Raw genomic sequence first — 15,363 nt, 5'->3', positions numbered from 1 at the left:
CTTTCATTGCCATGTGAACTGGCAGGCCCCTTTAATATCACTTACTCCCATTCTTGTTTATATGAAATCATTAAAGGAAAGTATGGTTATTTCTAGAAACTTTCAACTGAGGCACTTCTCCAAGGATGATCAGGCCTAAACATGTTGACATGGGAAGATGCTCCTGCTGGCTCACAGACAAATTTTTGAAGTTTTTTTACAGGGGCATGGAGGGACTCTCACTGACCTGCCTAATTAGGGTTTCCTTCATGGATTTTATTAGTTGCTTGGTATCTAACAGTCTCTGCTTCAAGTGACCTTGGTCTTTGCTCACCAGGAACACATATCTGTCTCTCTGTGCTGGTTTATAGGTACTCTTGGTGGCCATGTTTGGATGAAATTGTCTTACAAGGAAGCAAAACCAGCAACTCTGCTCTGCCCTGTTCCTGGAGCGCTCTTCCCCTCATCTTCCTCTGGCTGTCTTCTCTGGCTTCTCACCACTTAGTTCACAGAATGTTTGATGCGCCTTCCTGGACTACCCCGTGTAGGGTTGCCAGTCCTCACAGTGGTGATCACCTAGGTTACCCTGTTCTGTTTGCTCTGAAACACAGCACTGCCTGCAATCCCCTTATTTGCCTTATTTATTTGTTTCCTTATGTATTATCTTCACCAGCATCTGAATTAAGCACCATGAGTGCAGGCCTGGTCCTGGTGTGACTTGCTCACTGTTGAATTCCCAGTGGTTAGCACATGTTAAATGCACAATGCTTATTCAACCATGCTTATGTCACATGTTGAATAATGAAACTCAGTGTGTCTATGGTCCTCTAAAACAGACTTTCCAAGAGAAATACAATATGAGCAAATTATATAATATAAAGTTTTCTAGTAGCTACAGTAAGGAAGTAAAAAAGAGATAGGTTAAGTTACATTTAGTGATGTATTCCATTGAACTCATCGTCTCTAAGCTTGTCATTTCAACACACAATCAATGTAAGAAATTTTCACCATATATTATACATTATATTTTTTAACATTCATTTCCAAAAAAAATGCATATATTTTAAGTTAACAATATATCTCGGTGTACTGGAACATAGTGGATGTGTTTGTGGCAGTTTGTTGCACGTATAAATATCTTCCATAATTCTGGTGTGGGATGAGAAAATTGAAAACCATGATTACTTTAAAAAAGTAATTTCACAAATCAGTTACTATGTAAAAGAAGAAAACAGGTTTTTGTTTTCTTTGTTTTGTTTTGTTTGTTGACAGAGAATCCTACTATCCTCAAAACTTGTGATCATCCTGCCTCAAGTCTCCCGAGAGCCGAAAGTATAGATGTGTACTACCATACCTGGCAGCACACAGCTGTGATAGCTTATGGCCACATTACTTCTGATCATTCAAGTAATGCAACACTATTTAAATATGGATAAATTTGGAGTTTAAAATATATTTCAGAAAGAATGCATTTCCTTAGTATGAGAAGTATATTTTGGCTTGGAGCCTATTTTTCTAAGGGGTCCTTAGAAATCAATACTACATTGTGATTTAGGGGGTATAAAGAGCGAGATTAACTTATTTTAATTAATCTACAGTCTAGATTCCTGGTAGATGAACTGAATGAATTTTTATTCATATAAAACTTCTGAAATTTGAAATCAGAAATCTAGGGCACTTTAAAATGCCATTATTATAATTATTACTTTTTGGTAATTGGTTGGTAATTCTTGAGGCAGCACTGATCCCAAGGCCTTTGGAATTATTTAAGAATCTCCAAGGTAGTCCTTATGCTCCTTAAATCAAAACCACCACATAATTATGATTTTAACAAAATGAAAACTCAAGACAAAGAAGTCAAAGTTCACCCCAAGATGATTGTGCTCTCTACAATGTGGGACATACATATGGAAACAATAAGGGGATTTCAGGGCACCAAGCCCTCAATGGTCAAAACAGGAATGTTTAAAATACCCTGTTCATAGTTAAAAATAATTTGTACTCCAGGTCCAATGACCATTTGCCAGGGAGAACCAAAGTTGAGAAATTTCTATTAAAAACATGACTCAGAGGAAAAAATACAGAGAAGAGACTGGTAATGAAGGAAATGATCAGATGTCGTCCCCCATTGGTTACCCCTGTGATCACATGTTCTGGGTATCTTTTAAAAAGGGTTTCTGGACTCAGGAGGGTCACAGCACCTCCCTGAAAACTGCAACATTTTCCTCACCTGGAAGAGTAATTCCAGAAGGTTCACAAAATGTGTGATGCATTTGTAGGAACCTGGAAACTGGTCTCCAGTGAAAACTTTGATGAATACATGAAGGAAGTGGGTAAGGAAGTGTGATATGGGGTGGCTGTCTTTGTATCTTCTTCTCTTGGTGGGGAGAGGGCTCATAGCTGCATTTTCACCCTGGAAGTCCTGGCCAGCTTTTCTATGTGGACACTGTCCAAGCAGCAAGTAGAATCTATTTCTAGAAACATTCAGAACCAGGGCTACAACAAATGCTTCCTACAGGTGAACCAATATGAAAATGGGTCTAAATGAAATTTTCATTGATCTATAGAATGAAAACATTTCCACTTTAATTGCAAAACTTAGGTGTCTGGTTTAGTGGGTACATTGTGCTTTCCTTTCATCTCTTTTGTATGTAAAATATGCAATAACTTGGAAAGAAAAGTATTTATTTTGTAGTATGCAATAATTTCCATTTGAAACAGAAGTTACTGTTTTCCCCATCTTAGCAAAAAAAAAATTTTGGTAAATATATGTTAGCAAATTAATTTCTTGTCTCAGTGTCAAACCATTAAAATGTGTGGTGGTTTTATAGTAGAGAATCTGAATTTCAGAAAATGTATTCTTTAAAGGGCTCAAATACGTGGCACGCCACAGAATTGTTGCATAACTCAAAAGCAGAGTGTTACATATGTAACCTCCTCTCTGGTAACATAGGCTTGCAGCTCTCTCGGTCTGTTAGCGTTGCCAGGGTGTCATTGTGTGAATGTCGGCCAGATAATTAGGCAGTAGTACAATGGAAGTAACTTAGGGAGGTGCATTCTCAATTGCTTCTGTTTTGAAAGACTTTTATACAGATTTGGATCCAGGATTAGAAAACGGAATTTTACACAATATCTTCATTAGGGTTTAGGACTTAATCCCCTAAATCTCAGAACATTTGACCTTTCCTTTTATTATACAGCGTATACTTTTGATTACCTGTAACTACCATTTTTCTTATTTATAGTTGAGTGGGAAATCCAGAATTTCAGCATGATTAATTTTCTAGAATATCGACTAATTATGACTCAATACACTAATTAATATGCACTGATATAAAAATGCCAGGATTTGGGACCATTATAAGTGTTTTACACTATTAATATTTGTATTCAAATTCTAATAACATTGTCTAAATTATAAAAGACTGATAATTAAAGGCAATAGGATACCTCCTGAATGAAATTGGCAGCTCTAATTGAGGATGAGTGGGCAGGTGTTCCTTCAGTAGTCAAACAAGGACAGAAAGAAGCAAGTGAAGATATGATTTTTCCCAAGCTCATCCATTCTGGACTCACACTCCATCTTTCCTCCATCTACTATGCTGATTCCCTCCTTAGATTTAGTGTGTGTTGTAACTGAGTCAGGACTTGATGGAGCAACATATTATCTTCCCACTTGTGGCTACTGTTTGGACAGAGAGCTTGAGTTGTAACCTCAGCATTGCTTAGTTTGCACCATATTGCTCTCTCAGTCCCTCCTTAATTCTAACCTTTGATCACTTTTAGTCAAAGAAATAGCCAGATGTGTCAAAAAATTCAACACATCTATGACTGTCAAAAACTGTCTATAAAATGGAGTGACATCAAACTTTATATTAGTTTGTAAGTTTTTCATTCCGTATCTTACACAAGAAAATATATTCCTCTTAAAAAAAAAAACCAGGATCTCACAACTTAGGTGACAGGAATCCAAATATATTCATTTCTGAACTATTCTAAATTAAAAAGTACTGATTTCTGGGAATGATATCAGCATTCTAAAATGTATGAATGTAGGAAAAAATTTTCCTTTTGGAGAAATTAATCAAAATCTTTATTTCGTGATGGAATAATTTGGGAAAGAAGCCTAGAAAATTAGACTTGGCAGAAAATGTTATGAAATGTGATTTTAATACACTCAAAATTGTTGATGGTTTAACTAAATAACTATTAGCAGCCTCAAAAGTCTTGTTCAAAATTCTGTCCCTGACTGAATTATATTTTTAAATATAATTGTTAAAATCTAAGAAGGAATGAAATTTCAAGTTGCTTCTATATATATATTTTCCATATATTAAGACTTAGTCACTGTATGTATTCTTGTTGAAAATTAATAATTTGTCTCCTGAGGAGTTAAATCCAGAACTAAAGAAGAGGAAGTTCAAAGAATAAACCTACATCTACTCTACCTCAAAATTTTTCTTTAAGTAATAAGCCCTCAATACTTAATCAGCAGAAGCTGTTTAAATGAGGCTTTAAGAAACTCACTGGTGTCTTTCTCCTCTTTCACACACAAACCCCACAGTTCTCTGACTTAGATAAAGACATGAGAGAAATGTAAGCCTGACATTGTTTTCTTTTCCTAACTGTAGGCGTGGGTTTTGCCACCAGGAAAGTGGCAGGCATGGCTAAACCCAACATGATCATCAGTGTGAATGGAGATGTGATCACCATTCGATCAGAAAGTACCTTTAAAAATACTGAGATCTCCTTCAAACTGGGCCAGGAATTTGATGAAGTCACCGCAGATGACAGGAAAGTCAAGGTGAGGAAGTGGTGCAGAGGGAATGCCTCATTTCCAAATTGCCACAGGCTTCAAGAAACCACTTCATAATAACAGGAAGAAAAACTATTCTGTCATAGGCTAAAGGTCCTGAACTCCTCCATCAAACTATGTTGCTTTCCATATATAGTTGGGGGACTTTTCCCCTTTTTGTTAAGTTGTCCTTATATTTTAAAAAAGATTTAACATAATTTATGTGTTATTTAATGCATCAAGTATTTGAAGCAAATTAAAGCAACAAGTCCATGTTAGAAAACATTTATAAAAGCCAGGCATGATAATACTTGTCTAAAATCTTACCTACTTGGGAGACTGACTAGGATTGTGAATTTGAGGCCATCCCAACTTACATAGGGAGACCCTGACTCAAACTTAAAAGTGCTGGGGATGTTGCTCCATAGTAAAACACTACCTAGCATGTACAAGGCCCTGAGTTCAATCCCAAGTACTGAAAATAAACACATTTAAAAAAAATTTTTTTAAGGAATCAGGAGCCACTGGCTCACAGCTGTAATCCTAGCTACTTGGGAGGCTGAGATCAGGAGAATCATGGTTTAGTGCCAACATGGGCAAATAGTTTGCAAAACCCCATCTCCAAAATAATCAGAGTAAAATGGACTGGAGGTGTGGCTCAAGTGGTAGAGCACCTGCTTTGCAAGTGTGAAACCCTAAATTCAAACTCCAGTCCCACCAAAAAAAAAAAATTTTACAAGGGAAAATTTATAAAAGACTGGAAGAAAAGTCATCTTAATGTAAATTTCTGACTATGTTGTTTCACAGTATATTTTCAAATTGCAATTTTGTATATCCTAATTATGATATATATATATATATATATGCATATATATGCTGTGTGCTGTTATTTTCTAGACTTGTTTTTTTCTTGTTGCAATATATTCTTGTCACTGTCATTTAGAATTATTAAAAGTATTCCATTGAGCCAAGGTACTGCATTATTAATTTTATTTGCTACACACTGTGATCTGCAGAGCCTCATCACCTTAGATGGAGGTGCCCTGGTACAGGAGCAGAAGTGGGATGGAAAATCAACCACCATAAAGAGAAAACGAGAAGATGATAAACTGGTGGTGGTGAGTATCTCCTTGGGACTTCATTGTTGTTATTGAGGAAACTCACTTTGCTTATACAGACCAAAAAAGGCCATATTTATTGGGATTATGTTTCTATTTTGACAATTGTCCTTCATGCTGTGTGTGTGTGTGTGTGTGCTGAACCAAGGGTCTTGGGCTTGTTAAGTACATGCTAACCCCTGACCTACACTCCAACCCCCTTTGTACTGTCATGCTCCACCCAGTCATGCTATATCCCAGCAAGCATTCCCTGCCTCCTCCCAAAGACCCTCCGCCTGTCTCCAGCAGTTCCCTCACCACTATGTTACATATTCCTGCTGATGTTACTTACTTTACCATATAGATTGTAAGGTTTCCTGAGGGAAGAATTGTGTCTTCTTGGTCTTTGTAGCTCCCTAACTTATCACAACATGGGGTACAAATGTATATTAATATATGAGCCCAGAACAAATGTCTTTTGCTGAATATTGCTTTTTTCCCCAACATTGAGAGACACCATAATTAAACCCATGGTGTAGTCCCAGTCACTGACCAAGAATGTTTTTGTGTTCATGTCTAGGAATGTGTCATGAAAGGCATCACTTCCACCAGAGTTTATGAAAGAGCCTAAGTCAAGGGACATGGACCTGGACTGAAGTTTGCATGGAACTCTGCAACATTCTAATGAATGTATTGTTCAAAAACATATCATTATTTGCCATTAACAAGTGACTAATCTTTCCTAAGCTGAATTTTGTTGAACATGGTTATGTTGGTTAAATAAAACTTTTCAGATTTAGAATGTGGTATAATAATATTTTTATTGTGCTAAGTAATTTTGTACTCATAACTGAATGAAGAAAATAGAAAAATTGTATTATTACTTTCTGATATAAATAATAAGATCTTTGATAATAGTGCAGTGTAGAAGTTAATATCCATGAATTTTCCATTTTTGTATGTAGGGGATAGTAAGGGTACTATGACTGAATTTTAAGCCCTTCTTAAGCATATCTACAGTCAAGAACTACCTCTCAGAGACCTAAGGTACTGTGAAGCACAGTGAAAACTACCCATAGCTCTCTGCTTCAAGTGTTCACATTCCATGCCTGCCCTGTCCTAGAGTATTACAAGACAGCAGTACACATGATGCATGTTGTAGAAAAAATCTCTAGTCTATAATTTTTTTGCTCATTTGTGGTTTTAAGACAGGGTCTTGCTAGGTAGCCCAGGCTAGTCTTGAACTCACTATGTAGCTCAGGTTGGTCTCATATTTGCAATTCTCCTGCTTCAGCCTCTGAGTGCTGGGATTCCAGGCATGTGCCAACATGTTCAGCTAGTCTATAATTTTAACTCTTAAAAATTACTAGTAGTTGGACACTGGTGACTCATACCCTGTAATCCTAGCTACTCAGGAAGCAGAGATGAGGAGGATCACGTTTGAAGACAGCCAGGGTAAATAGTTTGTGAGACCTTATCTCAGAAAATCTCACCACAAGAAAAGGGTTGATGGAGTGACTCAAGGTGTAGGCACTGAGTTCAAGCCCCAGAACAGCAAAACAAAAACAAAAACAAAACAAAACAAAAAAACCAAAAAATTACTGGTAAACCAGTGTGGAAAGCAGAATAGGAGAAGCCTATGAGGTCATAAGCACAGTTGTACTAAATATTCTGCAGGCTGAGATTTGGCACAGCCCCAGCTGCAGAAGAGAGCAAGAAGGTGAGATGCAGCTCAGCTGCTTTTCCTAAATTGTTTATTTTCAAAGAAGCAAGAATGCAGGTTCCTCTTGTTACAATGTCATGCCCCTCCCTGAGAACTGCTGCTCCACCTCCTTGCTTACCACTGGGTATAAAAGACTCACTGAAGGAGGACAGGAAGCTTTTGGATGGGGGAAGCTTTTTGATGAAGGAGTTTTTTGGCTGAAGGGAAATTGCTGCGGGGAGGATTGCTGAAGGGAGGATTGCTGAAGGGAAAAGAATTGCTGAAGGAGAATTGCTAAAGGGGAATTGCTAAAGAGGGATTGATAGAATTGGTTGGCAGCTTGTGAGGGAACTGCTGCTGAATGACATGGCTGCTGTTGTTTGTCTGCAAGTCTAAAGACCAACACTTTAAGAAAGCTAAAGAGAGAACATAGGACAGTGCAAGTCTGCATTGAGAACTTTATATATAAGCTTTAGAAAAGCTAAGCTAAAGAAAACATGGGACAGAGTGAGCCTAAGGAAAGAGACTTTAAAGAATAGAAAAGACTTGGGCTGGTGGAGTGGCTCAAGCACCTGCCTAGCAAGCAGGCACCCTGTTGCAAGGCAAGTGAGGCCCTGAGTTCAAACCCCAGTACCACCACCAAAAAAAAAAATAGAAAAGACTTTAAAAGAAAGGTTTTAAAGAATTGTATAGGAGTAAGGCCTTAAAGAATAAAGATAGAGAAAAGAAGCAATGATGCTGTTGTGCGCCTCCATCAGAGCACGCAGCACACCTGATCCAACTTTCTGCATGTCTGTCTATCTATCCTTTGTCTTTTCTGCATCTCCCATCACCCTCAGTTAGGCCCAGTTAGGTTCAGTAGTAACAGCAAGAGAAAGCTTGCTCAAAATCAGGTTTCTTCATCAGTCTTCCATTGCTCTAAGTAAACATTCAAGGCTGGGTATTTAATACAGAAAAGCTTATTTTGCTCATAGTTTTGGAGTCTGAAAGGCCAAAATTAGGCAGTCCCATAGATTTTGGGCTCTGGAGAGCATCTAGGGGTAGGTGGCATCAAAAGGGGAATGTGTAGGAAAGTGAGACATCACATGGTGAAATTAGAAGCCAGAGAGCAGGGAGGGGCCAGTATTGCTCATTTAAAAATCCTGTGGTTTTTTTTTGTTTTTGTTTTTCTTCACAGTACTTGGGTTTGAACTCAGGACCTCATACTTGTTAGGCAACCACTCTCCCACTTGAGCCACACTACCAGCCCTTTTTTGTGTTGGTTATGTTTGAAATATGGTCTCAGTTTCATTTTGCCTGGGCTGGCCTTGAATCATGATCCTCCTGGTCTCTGCCTCATGAGTAGCTAAGATTACAGGCATGAGCCACCAGCTTCTGGCTTCAAACAACCCATTCTTGTGGCATCTAACTAGGGTCCACTAATCCCATCTGCTGGCAGTGCTCCCCTTCCACTCTTACTAACCACGTAATGACTTAATCACCTTCAGTAGGCCCCACCTCCACCTTGACACCACCAAAATGAGGACAGTCTTCTAGGACATGAACCTTTCGGGGACAAACCACATTCACCTTGTAACACCAGGCTGTCTCCAAAATCTGTAGAATTCAGTACAAATAATTTGTAATATTTATTCCAGAAAAGTGGTGACAGGTTTATTCATGAGTAAAGATTCAAATGCTATTTTAGTAGTTTCCAAACATTTATTTTTTTAGAAGCAGAAAGTTTCATTCAAATAAAAATCTCATTGAAATCCCAATATAGAAAACACACACACACATACAGCTCAAGCAGTAAAGCACCTACCTCACACACAAAGCTCTGAATTCAAACTCCAATACCACCAAAACCAAAAATAATGCACTCACAAATGGTAATGGGTTTCTCAGTTACTGAGTATGCATTTACTCATTCTTCCTCATTCTATAACCTATTTTATAAAAATCTTGTAACTTAAAACTTCCTTAATACATTTGCTTTTCTTATTCTCACTGCCAATACCACCACAGTTTTTTCTTAATTACTTCTAGGGTCTCCTAATAAACCTTCCTCTTTCAGTCTCCATTTCCCCCACCCACCCACGTTTTCCAAGTCCTGTAGACTTCATGAATGATATTCACACAGTGAAAGTGACTGGGACACTCACTGATTAAAACACTTGGTGGCTTTCATTGTTTCCAGAAAAGGTCTAATTCCCTTAGCATGGTGTGTAAAATCTGCATTAGGCTTGGCTTTTCTTATCTAACTAGTTTTGTTACTAGTCTGTCCTCTTCCCACTTCTTGCTCAGTCATACCAATTTGTATATCTTTTCTTCCTTTTTTAAAACTTTCTGCTTCTTCCTGAGCAAAATTCTGTCTTCTCTCTCACTTCTTTCTTCTTAAACCTTCTTCATCCCTTAATGGTGCTGCTGTGCTAAACTTTATCATTAAACTAGGTCAAGAGTCACTTCTACAGATGTGTATTTGTGAATTTAGTTGTGTTTGAAAGTGTACTCTTCAAGTTTAATTTTTTTTTTGGTGGAGGTGGGGTTTGAACTCAGGGCTTCATGCTTGCTAGACAGATGCTTTACCACTTAAGCCACTCCACCAGCCCTTCAAGTTTAATTCTCATTTTTCAGTTGACATGGGAACACAGAGTAACAACATCCAGTCAAATGTCAATTTAAGATTCCTATATTTTCATCATAAAACTAAGGTCATAGACACATCTAAGAAATCTCTTCAAGTAGCTAGGGGCAGTGACCCACACCTGTAATCCTAGGTAGTTGGGAGGTAGAAATCAGAAGAATCACAGTTTAAGACCAGCCTGGAAAAAAGTTCATGAGACCCCCCCATCTCTACAGATAAAATCTGTCATCTCAGCTATGTGAGAAGCTAAATAGAAAGATGGTGGTCCAGGCCAGCCTGGGGCACAAAGACGAGAACTTATTTGAAAATAGCTAAAGGAAAAAGGTCTGGGGAGCATGACTAAAGTGGTAGAGCACTTGCCTAGCAAGGGCAAAGCCCTGAATTCAATCCCCAGTACCATTAAAAAAAAAAAATTCAAGTAACAGTTCTCCGATTTGTCCTATCTAGGATCCTTTCTAAAGTTCACACCATTTTCCATTGTCTGTCATTGCCTCTACCAACATATACGCAAAAGCATAAAGGAGATGCTATTTACTGTTTCTAAAATAAGAGAGACAGGATCAAATAGGTACGTCTTAGAAAAACAATGTTTGGAATCCATCTGTGCCCAGATCCACTGGGGATCAGAAGAAGTAATGGACCAGAACAGCCCTTCTGTTCTCAATTTCCACCACTATCATCATTGGGCTATAATTTTTGGTTAGAAATACTCCTTTCTAAGTTTGAAGTGTTATTGAATTCAGTTTTTGCATGAAAATTACTCATTAATTGTGAACAAATGATCCAACCTCTTGCTTAGAATAGTGATTTTTCATGCAATGTCTCAAGTCATGAAAGATAAGAAAAAACTAAAGATTGGTTCTCCATTGATGTGTTGGCCAGATGCAATCGTGGACAGGAGCCCTGGCGACAGAGGAAACAGAAATGGAGGTTGGGAGTTCGATGTTAAAATAGGAAAAAAAAATGTTAGAACAATAAATAAGGCTAGGATGGGGTATGTAGCTCACTGGTAGAGGACTTGTCAAGAATGTACAAGGTCGTAGGTTCGATCCCCAACACCACAAGAAACAATAACAATAAATTTCTATGAGAATTAATAAGGCTTGAGCAGGGTCTGTGAATTAGATGGTTATGTTATTATTTGTGTTCATTTGCTGATTTTGGTGGATGAACTAAGGAACAGGAAAAGTTTTTATTTGGAGAAGAATGCGCAGCATTTCTCAACTTACTCTTAAAAGCTTCAATAAGAAGAAAGGCTCTTGAAAGAGAGAAAGAGTAAGAGAGAAAAGGGGACAGGGCAAATGTGAGAATGATGACTGCTGACAATCGGAAAATATGGGCAGATAGTGAGTTTTTTGCATTGTTCTTCTGATTTTTTTGGTAACTTTTAAATGTTTTCAAGACTGAAATGTAACTAAAACAAAACAAAAAATACAAACAAATGAAAATAAAGCTGGGCTGGAAGATGTTGGCAAGCAATAGAAAGTATCACTTACCAAGAAATTAATTCATTCAAAAATTCTTTACAAGCTAATACATATTTTATGCATATCTTCTTGGAGAAGACTTGCTATTTCTATATATTTTTTCAACAGTAAACGGTAGATAAGAGATGGGATTATTTTGTACCTCAGAAGAAATAAATTGGAAGTTCTCAAATTAAAAATATATTTACTCAGTATTAATTTAGTATGATTACTTTAAGTAAAATTTATGCCATAATCAAAGAGATGCAGTAATCAAAACAATATAAAATTCTCTTCAAGAATGATAGTGAATAATTTTGAAACAATGCATCTGTGTATGAAGACAGTGTAATGTAATGCACTGTAAACTGTTGGATAAGAGGGGAACAAGACAATAAAGAGAAAATAATAGAGGGAGTTAATCTAGTTAAAAGCATGATATATACATGCCTGAAATGCCAAGGCAAAATCCCCTTGAACACCTGAAAAATGAAGGACAGGAAGATAAAACAGGTCCTGTCCAGGGATCGATACTAGTGGAGTAAGAAGGATAAACAGAGAGGGTAAAGGAAGGTGAACATGGTGGATGAATTTTGTATCCATGTATGAAAATAGAACAATGAAACTTGTTGAATGAAACTTGCTCTAAGAAGGAGGGAGAGTAGGGGATGAGAAAGAATAATGGAAGGAGTGAATCTAATTAAGATATATTGTAAGTACATACGTAAATGTTACAGTGTATCTCTTCTATACAACTTTTACATTCAAATTAAAAAATTCTCTTCAAAGCTCCAAAATGTATTAAAATTATTAGAAGTGATATTTCTAAAAATATATGTCATTCATGCTAAGCAAAGAGTTTCTTGAAATTAATCAATTTCTCCAGTAGCAAATGAAGGTCTGAATATTTCAACTGCACATCACACATTCAGACCAGTTTTTAATCAAAATTCAATTTCAAAATAATTACTTTCTATATTGGATAAGATAATATCATCTTAAAAAGAAAAAAGCTATAACTCTGATTCACTTTTTAGCTTCCTAGATTAAATAAACATTGTGAAAATGTATTGTGAATATTAATTACTACATCCAAAAATATACACAATTAAATAATGAACATAGAAAAGAATGTGGCATTGAGAGAAATCAATGCATAAGCAGACAACTCTTTCAGTTGAGGAGGGAGACTTACATGGTAATAATGGGACACCAAGAAAGATGAAGGGAATCTGAGAATTTCTTCACTACCAAGTGATGACCAGAATGAAAGGTCTATCATAGGACCAGGTCAGGAGAGGACAAGGTACTAAAACTCTATCTTTAGTCGTGGTTACACTGATAAGCAACACTAATGAGAACTGCCACTCAAAAAGAAATACTGTTTATTCCTTTTGTTACTCATTCATAAAATGTTTATTTAACATTTATGATGTACCAAGCACTGTCATAGGAATAATACAGAGGCAAAAAAACCATTGTTTTTCAATTAATTAACTTATTTATTTACTTGAGACAGGGTCTCACTATGTGACCCAGGCTGTCATCCCAATTGGAAATTCTCCATCTTCCCCCGAAGTGGTGGGATTACAGGTGCACACCCACTATGCCCAACTGACTTTTCTTGGTGTGCTCATAGAGTATCTCCTCAGACAGCTGAGGGATAACCAATGGTAACACTGTGAACTATGTTCTCCAACATAACTTCTGTTAGAGGTCTAACCATAACTCATAATAGAGCTACTAGCTCTGAACCACATTCTCAGGAGAGGCTCAGAGGAAGAAATGTTGGGTCTGGGAAATGGGCTGATGCCATGTACGAAACCAGCTGCCCACGCATGATACCTGGAAATGGTTGTTGTGAAGATACAAATTAGCCATTTCGTGAAGCTGTTGACAAAGTCTTACCAATTGTAAAGACTGAAATGGCAACAAACAAAAACTCAGACAGGAAGTTGTTTAAATAATAATGACATTTATGAAGTTACGTAACAAAACTTCTAGAAATAAAGCAGCCCTCAGTTCTTTCCACCTCTCTGCTCTGCCACTCTTAGCACTGCTAAGTGGATACGACACTGAATATCGACTAAGAAAGCAATGTGTGCAGAATAGGACAAGAGGCTGTCACAACCTCACATTCCTTCCCAGAAGGGTAAGAATTTTAGAGAAGGCATGAATTTGACATTCCCTTTAACTGAGGTCTAAAATGGAATACAGGGTTGATATTTTAATCAATCAATGGTAGGAGAATCAGAACAAGGATGGTTACACAAATAGGAGACCTTTGTCATACTACCCCACTGGCCAACACCCTATATGCTTGTTGTCTTTCAGAATGCATATACATCTGGAACCAGTAAAGCAAGCTCTAGAAATGACTTGCTAGTTGTGTATCATCTCTGACCACACCTTCAGCCACTGAGGCATTTGTTTTGGGCATGAGTTTGTTTCCTGAAATTGACTGGAGGGTTTTCACTTACCCTATTTTGTCCTCTTCATATTCTTAATAACTGTTCCACTTACAAAGCTGTAATATATTACATATTTCTTCTTTATATGTTTTCTTCAAAAGCAGTTCATTATCCCACTGAAGTTATTACTTTGTAGTGTTAAAACCTAAATCTCTTGTTTGCGTAGTCCATATAAAGATGATTCAAGGTGCTGGTGGAGAGGTCAACTGGTAGAGCACCTGCCTAGCAATCTTGAGGCCCTGAGTTCAAACCCTAGTATAGCCCAAAAAATGGAGTATTTTGTGTATTTTTCTGTGTTGAAGGAATATTTTATATTTTTACATTTTTTTTATTTCTTTTAGTAGACAAAAATGCAAATATTTTTCTGGTCCCGGATCCTCTAACTTTCCAGCATCCTCAAAACACTGGAGCCCAGAGCTGTGATAAAATCCACAACCCTTGAATCAAATAGGTCTTAGTAAACTCAGTGCCTGCAAAGTCCACCTCCACTTTTTGGGTTGTAGAACATGACTTCCGAAGTAATTGCCCAAAGATTTGCTTACCTTTGTTTTCCTTTTTGAATGTAGATATAAGACATCATGTTTTTCCTTAAAACTTCTCAAAATTGACTTCCCAATTTAAAATGGTATCTTTGAATTCCAGATGACTTTGTAAACCTGAGAAATGAATTTTAACACAACTCAGTGACTGGATTGTCACCTTTCTTCCCAGTCCTCAATTGCCTTTGGTTGACAATAAGGATATTATTAATAATACCCTACACCTCACTCCAAGTATCTGTAAGCATCTCGGTTCATTAACTAATATCAATACATCAACCCTGCAAGGAAGGGAAGGGAAGATATATTATAAAGAAGGTGACTTACCCAAACAAAAAAACAGCTGAGATCAACCAAGCCAGGATGTCCTTATTTTCAGGGGAAAACATCCCAGTCAGGTGTTCATCAGACATTTGTCAGATATTCTTTCAGGGGAACTCAGCATTTATTATTCAAAAGAATGCTGTCTATTGAAAACTATCTCCATTCCACAGTAATACTTATCAGGTGACTCAGGTGTCAGTCTCTTTGCTAGAAGATTTAATGGCTGACCTGAATTAAACTTTGCATGTTAATTTTTTGTCTCTTAATTTGGAGGTAAATAGAATGAGTCAAATGCTGGTGCCTAGGATCTTAGACTTGCTGCAGCCCATTGGCTACTGAGAGTATCATGTGATGACAACATTCT

General features: G+C 37.3%; 1 protein-coding gene across 1 annotated transcript; it reads left to right on the top strand.

Moving 5' to 3' along the window:
* Positions 1-2,158: 2,158 nt before the first annotated feature.
* Fabp4 (fatty acid binding protein 4) lies at positions 2,159-6,673 on the top strand. The gene is made up of 4 exons (XM_020180532.2): positions 2,159-2,312; positions 4,611-4,783; positions 5,791-5,892; positions 6,452-6,673. The coding sequence occupies exons 1-4, from the start codon at positions 2,240-2,242 to the stop codon at positions 6,500-6,502; spliced, it is 399 nt and encodes a 132-aa protein (XP_020036121.1). The 5' UTR covers positions 2,159-2,239; the 3' UTR covers positions 6,503-6,673.
* Positions 6,674-15,363: the final 8,690 nt, after the last annotated feature.

The sequence above is a fragment of the Castor canadensis genome, chromosome 3 (genome assembly GCF_047511655.1).
Source record: "Castor canadensis chromosome 3, mCasCan1.hap1v2, whole genome shotgun sequence".
Lineage (NCBI taxonomy): Eukaryota > Metazoa > Chordata > Mammalia > Rodentia > Castoridae > Castor > Castor canadensis.
The sequence above is the reverse complement of the archived record's forward strand: the minus strand, read 5'-3'. Positions and strand labels throughout refer to the sequence as shown.

Coding starts and splice junctions, on each gene's coding strand:
- Fabp4 (XM_020180532.2), top strand. CDS start 2,240: ATGTGTGATGCATTTGTAGGAACCTGGAAACTGGTCTCCAGTGAAAAC. Junction 4,784..5,790: donor CAGATGACAGGAAAGTCAAG/GTGAGGAAGTGG, acceptor TGTGATCTGCAG/AGCCTCATCACCTTAGATGG. Junction 5,893..6,451: donor AAGATGATAAACTGGTGGTG/GTGAGTATCTCC, acceptor GTTCATGTCTAG/GAATGTGTCATGAAAGGCAT.